The 12,774-nt window shown below is 38.0% G+C and overlaps 1 protein-coding gene across 2 annotated transcripts in view; it reads left to right on the top strand.

The window, feature by feature from the left end:
- The window catches only part of FAM13C (family with sequence similarity 13 member C), a 142,958-nt gene that overhangs the window by 122,947 nt on the left and 7,237 nt on the right, over positions 1-12,774 (top strand). For both annotated transcript variants that reach the window (XM_036265152.1, XM_036265151.1), the window contains 3 exons: positions 262-343; positions 1,810-2,015; positions 12,381-12,476. In XM_036265152.1, the coding sequence (XP_036121045.1) occupies positions 262-343; positions 1,810-2,015; positions 12,381-12,476 (384 nt within the window). The remainder of the gene's footprint in view (positions 1-261; positions 344-1,809; positions 2,016-12,380; positions 12,477-12,774) is intronic.

Genomic DNA, 12,774 nt, shown 5'->3' with positions numbered 1-12,774 from the left:
CACGGTTAGGAGGATGTGACAAATGCTGGGTGGCAAGACATGTTTGGAAACCATGTCCACGACAAGAATGAAAGTGTGGAGGAAGCACCTCCCACAGCTGAAGTTTGTAATGCCCGAATTTATCTCCCAGATTTATATGTTTTGTTCTTGAACTATCTTTGTGTGTTTAGCTGTTTTAAAATTTTGTTTTTCTTTTTCTCTTTCTTTCCCGCCCTTTTTTTCCTCCCTCCCTCCCACTTCCATCTTTCCCTCCCTTGGTAGCCTTCACATGTTGACAAGACTTCTAATCCTGAAGTACTGAAATGGATGAATGATTTGGCTAAAGGTCGTAAACAGCTCAAAGGTAAAACCAGCCAAGTGTCTCATTTCTGAAAAAAGAAGCGGTTAAACTACTGATAGTGTGCTCCAGGGCATTTTTTGTTTTTGTTTTTGTTGTTTTTTTTTTTAAATAATTTTCTACCTGTGCCCTCTTTAACCTTGTCTCCCACCTAGATTGGAGGCCCTGTCTTGAAATCAAAGGCCCTAGATCTCCTCCATTGTTTGGCCCCATTCAATTTATCTTTATAAGGAGACTGAGGAACTCCAGAGTCCCAGGTGGAATGGTCTACTTCAGTGCCAGAAACATTTCAGAATGTGGAGCATTAACTTCCCTGGGTTAGTGGGTTCTTGGATGTTGGCAACAGAAGAGGCCTCAGCCGTCATCTGCTTTGTAGACCACACGCGTAGATGAGGACAGTTAGGTCCAGAGAGAGGGACATTTATGCAGCTCGGCAGAGGTGAGCTAGGTGTAACACTCGGTTCTCTTGCCTCCTAATCCCGTGCTCTTCTTTCTCTGTCTCTCTGGAGATGGTGGCGTGTTAACTCTGAAGTCCATTTTAGAGGACTCTGCTTATTTACCAATAAACCTTTATTCTCTTCCTTTCTTCACACTCCTTTCAACACTTAGAGGCATGGGAGAGCTTCCAAGCATCTAGAAGTATGGTGACTAAAGGACGGGAAGGGCATATTAATTCAGTGGTATTAAGCTGTAATGATATAGCAGGTTGATAAAATATGCAGTGTTTAAACACCATGCCAGCGTCTCACTGAAAACAAACATCAAACAAAGAAAACGAGCTATGTAATTGAGAAATCAATCTAAATAGCCTAGCTCAAATGACCAGTCCCCTAACACATTCTGAAATGTAATTCCCTGATACGTCCCAGGTGGCTTTTTAATTACGTGGGTTTATATAAAGCCACATTGCAATAAATGTGGTTCTTGGATTTTCAAAGCTGGCATCAGACAAAATTGTGACATCTATCAAGTTGGGGCTGGCACTTGCGTCTCCCCTGTCCCATCTCTCCTGTGTTTCCTCAGGCATCTGCACAGGCAGTGCCTTCCAGAAGTACTTGCATTTCCACAGGGGCTCTTAATGACCGCAGAATGTTCAGAATCCAAGTAAATGAATCTATGAGTGTAGAATTTCAGCTGCTGTGGTAGATAACAGGTGAAAACTTTGAGGCCAAGTATCACTGGTCTTCCTTCAGAACAGCTGCTCTAAAATTTAAACCACTGAGTTACTCCCACACATGAGCCTCCATCTCCACGAGATCACAGCCTCTATGAGGCCCCTCTATGTTCACATGTCATTGGGAGCTAATGCTGTTAGTCTGGTTATTAAGACTGCCTTTGTCCCGTGGAAAGTCATCAGCAGCACTGTTTCTTTCTTCTGACTTAGCATCAGGGGAGGTAATTCCTGAAAGTCTCTGTGCTCTTATAAGGACCAGTGAGTCCTAGCTCATGGTAACTCATGGCATTTCTCTTAGAACTAAAACTGAAGCTGTCGGAAGAACAAGGAAGTGCTCCCAAAGGCCCACCTGGAAACCTGTCCTGTGAGCAACCCACGGTCCCCAGAGAAGGGAAACCAGAAGCTGTGGGCCCTGAGCCAAGCTCCTCTGGAGAGGAGATTCCAGATGCCGTGTTGACATGCTCGGAGAAGAGAGAGCAGCTTCCCTGTCAGGAAGATTCGAAGGTACCTCACCCTATCTCCACAGGGTCAACTCTCCACAGTGCCAGTGAATTGTGGTTTTGACCAATTCATCGGAGCACTCTGGCACCACATAAACACCTTTAGGAGACTGGCTCTGAAATTTTAGTCACACGAGTTCCCAGTGGGTTACTGACCATGACCTATGGATGTTGCCACATGATTCCAGGATATGTTGTTGTTCTGGAGATTATAGCACTGCCTGCTGATGGGAAGCAAATGGCAAAGACACTAGGAATACCGTATCCCTTTCTACCCCCCGTTTCCCCCCCAAAATTAGCAAATGAACCCCAGACTAGGATTACAATCCCATTTTGCCATGTTTCATTAAAAAATAAAGCAGGGATGAGGTATAAATAGAAAGAAAAGTGTTTTAGAATTTTATAAACAAATAGAGAGGTAGAGTTTCTCAAAGAGTGCTAGGTAAGTTGTCTGAAGTTTTGAAATTTCTCTGTGACATCAAGATTTGTCAGTTAGGCATTTGGACATTGAGTCTAGAGTTCAAAGAGAAAGATTTACTACATTTTATAAAGAAGAAGATGAAGAGAGCAGTTGGCATTTACCTGGTTAATCCCTCCTCATCCTGCATATCTGTGCTACAATTCACTTATGCCAAGGAACCTTCCTTATGATCCTTCCTGTCTCAACCCTAAGGTTGCCTTTCATTTCTTGAGTAAGAGTTATAGCTACCCTGATAGCTCTAACCATGCTCTGCATTTTGTCTCTTATAGTTTCAACTTCTTGAGTAGAAGAGTTGTCTATGGCTCATGATCCTGTTGTGTCTATACATAGGTATTGAATAAGTGTTCCCTGAGTGAATGGACAGATTAATGGACAAACTAGCATATTTAACTTTGGAATGAAGTTTCCTTGAGGAGAATGCTGCCTTTACCTGCTCTATTGTACATTATCTGGTCTTAATCATAAGATGGAAACATATGCCAAATCTCAAAGGTTTATCGTATGCCCCTGGACTAGGCATTTACATTCAGACATGTGATCTATAAGTAGAAATGGGCCCTTGGCCACCTTTATCTTTATGAAATAGTTTTAGACTTAAATATCTCTATATATATATATATCTATATAGATATAAATATAGATAGATATATATAGATATATATGTTGGGACAAGTGAATAGAAGGTTATCCCCTCTCCTGAAAAAATTCTAGACTTTTGTGCTAGCCATTGGGTAAGTGGACAACACAATACGTCTGTGATTTTCCATCCTTCAGTAGTGCTGATGGAATTTCCTATATTTTGTAGTTACCTTGAACACAGCTATAAAAGCAGCTTGTTCAATTCCAAAGTCCTAATTCTATGCTCTATTCAGTTGACTAGGGCACTGAGGGATGAGTCAGGATTGGTACAATAGACTTAGAGCAGGACTCAACACTTGAATGAGCCATTTCCAGCCATGTATACTTGGCAAGTGAATTAATTATGAGATACAACTTCCTCATCTATAAAATACAGATAATACCTACTCATATAATTATTGTGACAATAAAAGGAGATACCTGGTGACTGGTGGGCAGTCATTCATTGAAAAAAGATTTGAGTGCTTATTATGTATTGTGAACTTTGACACATGCTGGATATAAAAAAGTAAACAAGATATAGGTGTTATGGGGGGAGGCCACTACCCTAATGGAGCTCTTGTTCTTCTGGGAGTTTGGATACAACAAATAACTCAATAAAATCATTAAAGATTTTAATAAGTACTGTGCAAATTAACAGATGATATAATAGAAAATAATAGATATGGTTTCTACTTTAATAGAGTGATTAGGAAGAACAATAGTTGACATTTAATGAAGACGAATTAGCAGGCTAAGAGGCAGCAAAAAACATTCTAGATAGATCGAACTGCAAGCTAAGGGCATTGAAGGAAGAACTTGGTGTACTTGTAATTCTCGGGTCTGAGGGCTGGAGCACAGGATGGCATGAGATGCAGAAAGAGAGACCCAGGTCCATCCCACAGGACCTTTGAGGCCATAGAAAGTCTTGGGAAGCTGCTGAGGGTTATAAGCAGGAAAGTAAGTTGGTGTGATTTACATTTAAAAGATATTTCTGATTGCTGTATGAAGAATAAATTATAGGGGAAAAGAGTGGAAAAAGGAAGATAAAATGGGTGACTTGGATTAGCCTGGTAACCTTGGAGATGGAAAGAAATAGGCATTTTCAAAATACCTTTTGGATATAGAATCAAAAGGACATGCTGAATTACCAGGGGAGAGAAAGTGAAGAAAAGGAAGCATCCAAGGTGGTGATGGGTTCATGGGGAGTGGGAGCGAAAACTCAAGAGGTCTATTTTGGATATGTTAATTTTAAGATCTTTGAGGAACGTGGTGACCAACCATCCCAGGTTGCCTTGGGCCTTGATGCTTTTAGCAGTGAGAATTCAGTGTCCTACAAAATGCCTCAGTCCTGGGCAAACTGAGATGGTTGGTTAACCTACTGAGGCAGCCAAGTAAAACAGACACATGCAAGTGAGAGTCTGAAGATCAAAGAAAAATCTCAGAGTTCTTCAGATGTCATCTTTAAGTGGAAATTTACTTTCATTATTTAAAATAAAGTGTCTGTTGAACAATTTAAGAAGTGTCAGAAGCCCTTTAACATAAAACAAGTATTTCTGCAGTAGTCTAAAGTTAGGCCCTTTAAATAGAGGCATCTATACTAGAATGTAGGCCTTGATATCTAAAGCTGCGGTACTGTTCCTGGGAGAGCTTCAATATAGTAAACCATGAAGTGGCTACTCAAACTATAAGGTGGGTCCTGTATATTGCATTGTGTGGCTACCACTCAAAGTCAAATCATCTTCCATCACCATAATTTCACCCCCTGTACCCTTTACTACCCCACCCCCCCTTCCCTCTGGTAACCACTATTACTCTTGTCTGTGTCTATGAGTTTTTGTTTTATATCCAACATATGAGTGAAATCATATGGTTCTTAGCTTTTTCTGACTGACTTATTTTGCTTAGCATAATATTCTCAAGGTCCATCCATGTTATCACAAATGGCAGTATTTCATCCTTTCTTATAGATGAGTAGTATTCCATTGTGTATATGTACCACACCTTCTTTATCCAATCATCTATCAAAGGGCATTTTGGTTGTCTCCATGTCTTGGCCACCATAAATAATGCTACAGTGAACATAAAAGTGCATATATCTTTGTAAGTAAATGTTTTCCAGTTTTTTGGGTAGATGCTCAGAAGAGGGATTGCTTGATCATATGGTAACTCTCTTCTTATTTTTTTTTTTATCCTCACCCGAGGACATTTTTTCCATTTTTGTTCAGATAGAGTGGGAGGGAGAGAGAAGGAGAGAGGGAGAGAGAAACATCGACATGAAAGGGACACATGAGTGGCTCCCTCCTGCACAACCCCAACTGGGGCCGGGGATAAACCGCAACCGAGATATGCACCCTCAGTGGGAACTGAACCCCGGTCTCTCTGGACTGCGGGCTAACCCTCCAACTGCTGAACCAAACTGACCAGGGCTATTCTATTGGTCTGTGTCTATTTTTCTGCCAATACCATGCTGTTTTGATTATTGTTGCTCTGTAGTATAATTTGAAGTCAGGTAGTGTGATACCTCCAGCTTCATTGTTTTTTTTTTCTCAGTATTGCTTTGGCTACTTGGGGGTCTTTTTGGTTCCATAGAAATCTGATTTTTTTTTTTGGTCCTATTTCTTTAAAAAGTGACATTGGGATTTTGATAGGGATTGTATCAAATCTGTACATGGCTTTGGGTAATGCAGCTCTTTTTCAATCTCTTTTAATAATGCTTTATAGTTTTCAGTGTGTAGGTCCTTCATGTCCTTTGTTAAGCTTATTCCTAGGTATTTTAGTCTTTTGGCTGCAATTGTAAAAGTTGTTTTTTTTTTTCTTCATTTCTTTTTCTGAAATTTCATTGTTAGTATATAGGAATGCAATGGATTATTATACATTGATTTTGTATATTGTAACTTTACTGTACTTGTTTATTGTTTCTAATGATTTTTGTGGTGGAGTTTTTAAGATTTTCTATGTATAGAATCATGTCATCTGCAAAAGTGACATTTTTACTTCTTCCTTCCTGATTTTATATGCTTTTTATTTATTTCTCATGTCTGATTGCTCTGGCTAGGACTTCCAGAACTAAGCTGAATAAGAGTGGTGGGAGTGGCCACCCTTATCTTGTTCCTGATTTTAGAGGAAAAGCTTTCAGGTTTTCACCATTGAGTATGATATTTGCTGAGGGTTTGTTATATATGGCTTTCATTATGCTGAGGTACTTTCCTTCTATACCCATTTTATTGAGTGTTTTAATCATAAATAGATGTTGTAGCTTATCAAATTCTTTTTCTGCATTGATAAGATTGTTTTGTTAATGTGATGTATTACATTAACCAATTTGTATATGATGGACCATCCTTGTGCCCCTGGAGTGAACCCCACTCAATAGTGATGTGTTATTTTTTTAATGTATTGTTGTATTCTATTTGCTAGTATTTTGTTTAGAATTTTTGTTTCTCTATTCATCAGAAATACTGGTCTGTAGTTTTCTTTCTTTGTGTTATCCTTGCCAGGTTTTGGTATCAGGATTATGTTGGGTTCATAAAATGTGTTAGAAAGTATTGCCTCTTCTTCAATTTTTTGGAACAGTTTGAGAAGGATAGATTTCAAATCTTCTTTGAATGTTTGGTAGAATTCACTAGTGAAGCCATCTGGTCCTGGACTTTTACTTTTTGGGAGGTTTTTGATGGTTGTTTCAATTTCCTCACTGTTAATTGGTCTATTTAGATTTTCCAGTTCTTCATGATTCAGTCTAGGAAGGTTATATATTTCTAGGAACTTATTTTTTCTAGGTTATTGAATTTGATGGCAGAGAGTCTTTCATAGTATTCTAGCCTGATCCTATGTATTTCTGTGATGTCGGTGGTAACTTCTCTTTCATTTATGATTTTGTTTTTAAGAGTTTTTTCTTTTTTTTCTTAGTGAGTCTAGCCAGGGGTTTGTCAATTTTATTAATCTTTTCAAAGAACAAACTCTTTTTTGTATTAATTTTTTATATAGTCTTTTTGTTCTTTATTTCACTCCATTATTTAATTTTTATTATTTCCTTTCTTCTACTAACTTTGGGCTGCTTTTGTTTTTCTTTTTCCAGTTCTTTAAGATGTAATATTAGGTGTCTACTTGGGATTTCTCTTGTTTCTTGAGATAGGTAGGCCTTTAATGATAAAAACTTCCCTCTTATTACTGCTTTTGCTGCATCTCAGAAGTTTTGATATGTCATATTGTCATTCTCATTGGTCTCTATGCATCTTTTGATCTCACTTTTTATTTCTTCTTTGACCCAGTCATTTTGTAGTAGTATGTTTACTTCCTTTTTACAGCTGACTTCTAATTGGAAAGCACTGTGGTCAGAGAATATGCTTGAATCCTTTTTATGATTTGAATCTTTTAAAATTTGTTGAGGCTAGTTTTGTGATCCAACATATATATAGTCTATCCTTCAGAATGTTACATGTGCACTGGAAAAGAATGTATAATCTGATGTTCTGGGATAAAAGGCTCTGTAAATGTCAATTATGTCCAATTGGTCTAATCGCAGTGGTTCTCAACCTTCCTAATGCCAAGACCCTTTAATACAGTTCCTCATGTTGTATGTGGGCGTATCTGCATGTGGGCAGACCCACCTGGATATGGATAGAGGAGCTGTGTTTCGGTTCCTAAGACCATCGGAAATAGGTGACCCCTGTGAAAGAGTCACTCAACCCCCAAAGGGGTCGCAACCCACAGATTGAGAACCGCTGGAATGTGTCATTTAAGGCTGATACAGTAAACCCTTGATTTTGTAGACCTTGATTTAATGGACTTCAGATTTAATGGGCAAAATTTCCAGTCCATATGTCATATGTGAAAATTAACACCCTGTTAATTTTAAAATGCTTTTAATCAAGATTTGCTTATAATTAAATTAACAGGTTATTTTTTATTATTAATTCACTGTTATTTTTAACAAATTTTAGTGACTAGGCCATATGTTGGGAAAAAAACACTGCAGTAACTTTGCCGACATAAATAAATATTACACATCTACAATGATTGTCTACATATTTAAATCCAAGAGTCGCCGCTCGTAAACAGTGTTCAGCGAATTATTAGCGTGTGATCATACTGCATCTGTGCGCGGTAATCAGTTCTGTTGTGTGGCGTGACTTTCTGAGGCAGTTTTAATGCCTGCTGGCTGATGTTCCAACGTGCGCTAAGCCATGCCCCTGGCTTTACTTGAAGCGATGGTGAATGCATGCATTTTGTAGACCTATTCAGTATATATTTAAAATTACTATAACATACAGAAAACTTTTTTGTGAAATTAAACTTTTTATATGTAATTTTAATTACACAAACGTGTCTACATAAGTAAAAACTAACATAAGGTAAATTAATTTGTCAATTTTTAAATATACACATTCGGAAAACCTTTCAGCTTTAATGGACACGCCTTCAACAGAATTAGTCCATTTTATCGAGGTTTCACTGTATTTCTTTTTTGATTTTCTGTTTGAATGATCTAGAGCAGTCAATGGAGGTCCCTTACTATGTTTGTGTTTTTGTCATTTGCTCCCTTTAGTTCTGTTAGTAGTTGCTTTATATATTTTGGGGTGTGTATATATATATAAAAAGAAATGTTATGTCTTCTTGATGTAGTATCCCTTTTATTGTTATAAAATGTCCATCTTTATCTCTTATATAGTGAAATCTATTTTGTCAGATAGAAGCACCACACCTGCTTTTCTGTGGATGCTATTTGCTTGGAGAATCATTTTCCACCCTTTCACTTTGAATCTATCTTTGTCTTTGCAGTTTAGATGTGTCTCCTGAAGGCCGCATATGGTTGAGTTTTGTTTTTTGATCCAGTCTGCTACTCCGTGCCTTTGTATTGGTGAATTCAGTGCATTTACATTTAGGGTAATTATTGATGTATGAGGATTTCCTATAGCCATTTATCATCTGTTTTCTGGTAGCTCTGTGCCTCCATTGGTTCTTTTCCTTTGTGTTTCTGTCTGCTGTTTTTGTTTGGTGGTATTCCATACATTTTTTTCCTGTTTCCTCTTTTTTTTTTTAAGTTTTGTGTGTGTGTGTGTGTGTGTGTGTGTGTGTGTAGGGGGGTGTTTACCATTAGGTTTTTGAAAAAGAAGGCTTCATATATGCAATCATTTTAAATTTTCTTTTGAATGCATTTGATCTCATCCTCCTTTGCAAATTCAGATCTTGATTTCCTCCTCTTTTATGTCTGTTGTCACAAATTATCCCTGTTTATTTCTGTAAACTTGTTGGTGATCTTACTCATAGTTTTATTATCTTTTGTTCTTTGTTTCAAGTAGAATAACTTCCTTGAGTAATTCTTGCAATGGAGGTCTTCTGGTGATAAATTTCCTCAGCTTTTGTATTTCTGGAAAAGTGTTTATTTTTCCTTCATATTTAAAGGACAATTTTGCAGGATGTATTATTTTGGCTGGTAATTTCTCTTTCAGTAGTTTGAATAATTTGGTTCCACTCTCTTCTAATTTGTAGAGTTTCTACTAAGAAGTTCGATGATAACTTATGGGCTTTTCTTTATAACTTACTTTATTCTTTTTCCTGGCTGCCTTGAGAATTCTTTCTATGACATTAATTTTGGACATTTTTAATACAATGTGCCTTGGAGAAGGCCTTTTTTGGATTGAGGTACTTATGTGTTCTGTTTGCTTCTTGGATTAAAGGATTTAGCTCTTTCTGTAGGTTTGGGAAGTTCTCATCAACTATTTGTTTGAATAGGCTCTCCATTCCCTTCTCCCTCTCTTCTTTTTGTATGCTTATTATTTCTATATTGCTCTTTCTGATGGAATCAGATAGCTCTCCTAGAGTTCTTTAATTTTTTTTTTTTTTAATGTTGAGTCTCTCTCTTCTTCCCTCTGCATCATTTCTAGATTTGTCTTCAGTATCACTAATTCTTTTCTCCATCTGTTCAGCTGTATTTCCTGTGCTTGCTAGTTCACTCTTGGTCTCTTTTATCAAGGGACAGGCAGGCTCCATGGCTTTGTTTTCCTGTCTGGAATGCCGATTGCCAGACAACCGAGGCTGTACCTCTGTGCTTCACCCTGCCCAGGTCACTGGGCTCAGCTGGAGCTCATGGTGTCCACTCCTGCAGGCATGCTCAGTAAATCTCTTTGCTCCTCCTGGCTGAAGGGAGTGCCAGCCACAACCCGATTCCTCCCCTCTCTAGGCTGAGCCCACAGTGAACTCTCAGCTGTGTGCACGGCTTGTCTCAGCTCTTCTTTCTTCTTGGCTGGCCGGTTCGGTCCCACTTGCCCACCTTTAGATGTTTCAGTGTGCTTATCCCTCAGATGTGTTTGTCTGTTGAACAGGGAATCTTTTGTTGAATTATAGCTGTTCAGATTGTTGAATCCTCGAGGGGATCTCTCACGCTGCATTCCTCTGATGTCACTCAATAAAACATCTCAATCCCACTTCTTTAAACTCCGTTTGACAGATGATTTTCATCTGGGATTCTTGCTTTATTGCTGAAAACGCATTAAATATTAAAACTTCCAAGATGAAGACATTTCTTTTTTAGAGACCTTTATTATGATTCTTTCTGAAATTTTTGCATTTGATGTTTAGTCAGAGCCCATACTAAAGCTGATAAATCCTATAGTATTGCCTTGTCAGTTCAGATACCACTATTGAGTAGTTTTCTTCCCTTTCATCTATGGATGGTTTTGGAGTTAGTCAATTCTGGGTCACAGGGTATCTGTCGAGCAATGGAAATGAATCGTCCCATGGGCCTGATATTAATTCCTATGTATGTCCTTTTTTTCTTTTGCAAATCCTGAACTGGTGCTGGCACATATACCCATTTTATTGCCCTTTTAGAGCACTGTGGGTAGGGTCAGGTGGGCAGCAACCAAATGTTGAGCATTGGAGAAAGGCAAGATTTCTAGAGATAAAGGGCACCAAGAAGAAGATCCAATAAAGCTCTTCTGTCTACTTATCCTTTTTTTCAAAAATTAATTTGTTGAATAGGTAATATTTTCTCACATAGTTGCAAAAGAAAATACAAAGGCTACACAGTAAAAAGGTTTCTTCCCATCCCACGTCAGCAAAGGCTCTGGAGTCCCCCCACCCCCAAGCACATAACTATTGTTTTTAATACATGTATTAATGTATGCTTTTAGAGTTTCTGTGCAAAGTATATATAAGAAGGTATCAATATACATTCTTAATTTGCTCCCTATAAACAAAATCGATGCTGGAATAGGGTAGGGCCACATGAAAATAACTAGAAAGCTTAAAACAAACAAACAAACAAAAAACAACACTTTGCTTGAGCCATTTTCTTTTACCAAAGATTCTCTCTACGGCATCTGGAAGTGAGAAAAGATGGCACACATAGACATTTGTACTTTGATAAAAGATGCCTGGGTGGTTATGCTATGGACGATTTCCATCATTCCCCTCTCACTACCTGTCAAAGGAAAACCGCTGGACCAGACGGAAAGGGTAGTTGTTTGTAGCAGGTATGTAGCAAATTGATGCAGGATACAACAGGGAGGAAAGCCAAAGCAAGCAGAGAAGTTTGGTCACTGGGGATGGAAGAGGCAGGAAGGCAGACTGATATATTGGGTGATTGATAGGAAGCAATTTGAACTTTTATGCGCAATATAACCTGTTGAAAATTGTGCTTCGGGATGGGTCATACAGCAGAGGGGTAATAGAATGCATTAGAGAAACAAGACATTAGGAAATTTTTTATTTGGAAGGAACTTTGAAATTCTAATTTCCTTATTGTATAGGCAATAAATTGAGGATTCAGAGAAGTTAATTGTTTTACCCAAAATAGTTTTGATGTCAGAGCCAGTAAGCTAGTATTATAATCCAAGCATGTAGTGATGAAGACCTGAATGAGGTATGTTTTTGTGAATATAATCATTCAAGTCCAGATAAAATACCTTTCAGGAGAAAAATCAATAGGTCTTAATCACCCACTGGTTTTTTAAGAATGAAGAAGTAATTAAAGAACAGGCTCCTTACCACTTACACATTGAGGGCTCCTTCAAAAAGCTTTAAAAACATCTTTGTAAACTTGGACCTGTCCTTTAAGAGACTTTTCCTAAAAGAAAATTGGCATGTGCTTTCTACAGTATCTTATAAATGACTTCCCCTTTTCTAATTACTGTTGCTTATATTATTATGATCCCTTGCTTTGAGGATTCAAAAATCGTTGCTGTTGTTTTTATTTTTGCCTGCTAAAAATATCAATTTAATTCCTGTGTGAGAAAGAAACAGTAATTAATTTCATGTTTTCTTCAGGTAACTAAGCAAGACAAGAACCTCATAAAGCCTCTTTATGATCGATGCAGAATTATCAAGCAAATCTTGTCAACGCCTTCCCTGATTCCAACGATTGTAAGTCAGGATGTTTGCCTTAACCAGAAACCCATACTTGTGCTTTGTATTGATGTTTGGTGGGGGAGACAGCACTATGAAAGTTATAAAGGAGCCTTCTTGGCAGTATTTGCTGCTAACAAGGCCAGTTATTTAAAAAAGTAGAAATGTGGTTGGTCTCCCTCAACCCTAATACTCTACTTGACATTGGCTGATGATGAAAACTATTATGAAACAGGAATCTATGGCAATTGTAATTTTGAAGCCAGTTTTAACATTTGCTTCCCTGGCTTGGGTGAGGAGAACCAACCATGGATTT

The sequence above is a fragment of the Molossus molossus genome, unplaced genomic scaffold (genome assembly GCF_014108415.1).
Source record: "Molossus molossus isolate mMolMol1 unplaced genomic scaffold, mMolMol1.p scaffold_m16_p_17, whole genome shotgun sequence".
NCBI classification, from domain to species: domain Eukaryota; kingdom Metazoa; phylum Chordata; class Mammalia; order Chiroptera; family Molossidae; genus Molossus; species Molossus molossus.
Note: the sequence above shows the minus strand (reverse complement) of the source record. Positions and strands in the feature narration are given on the sequence as shown.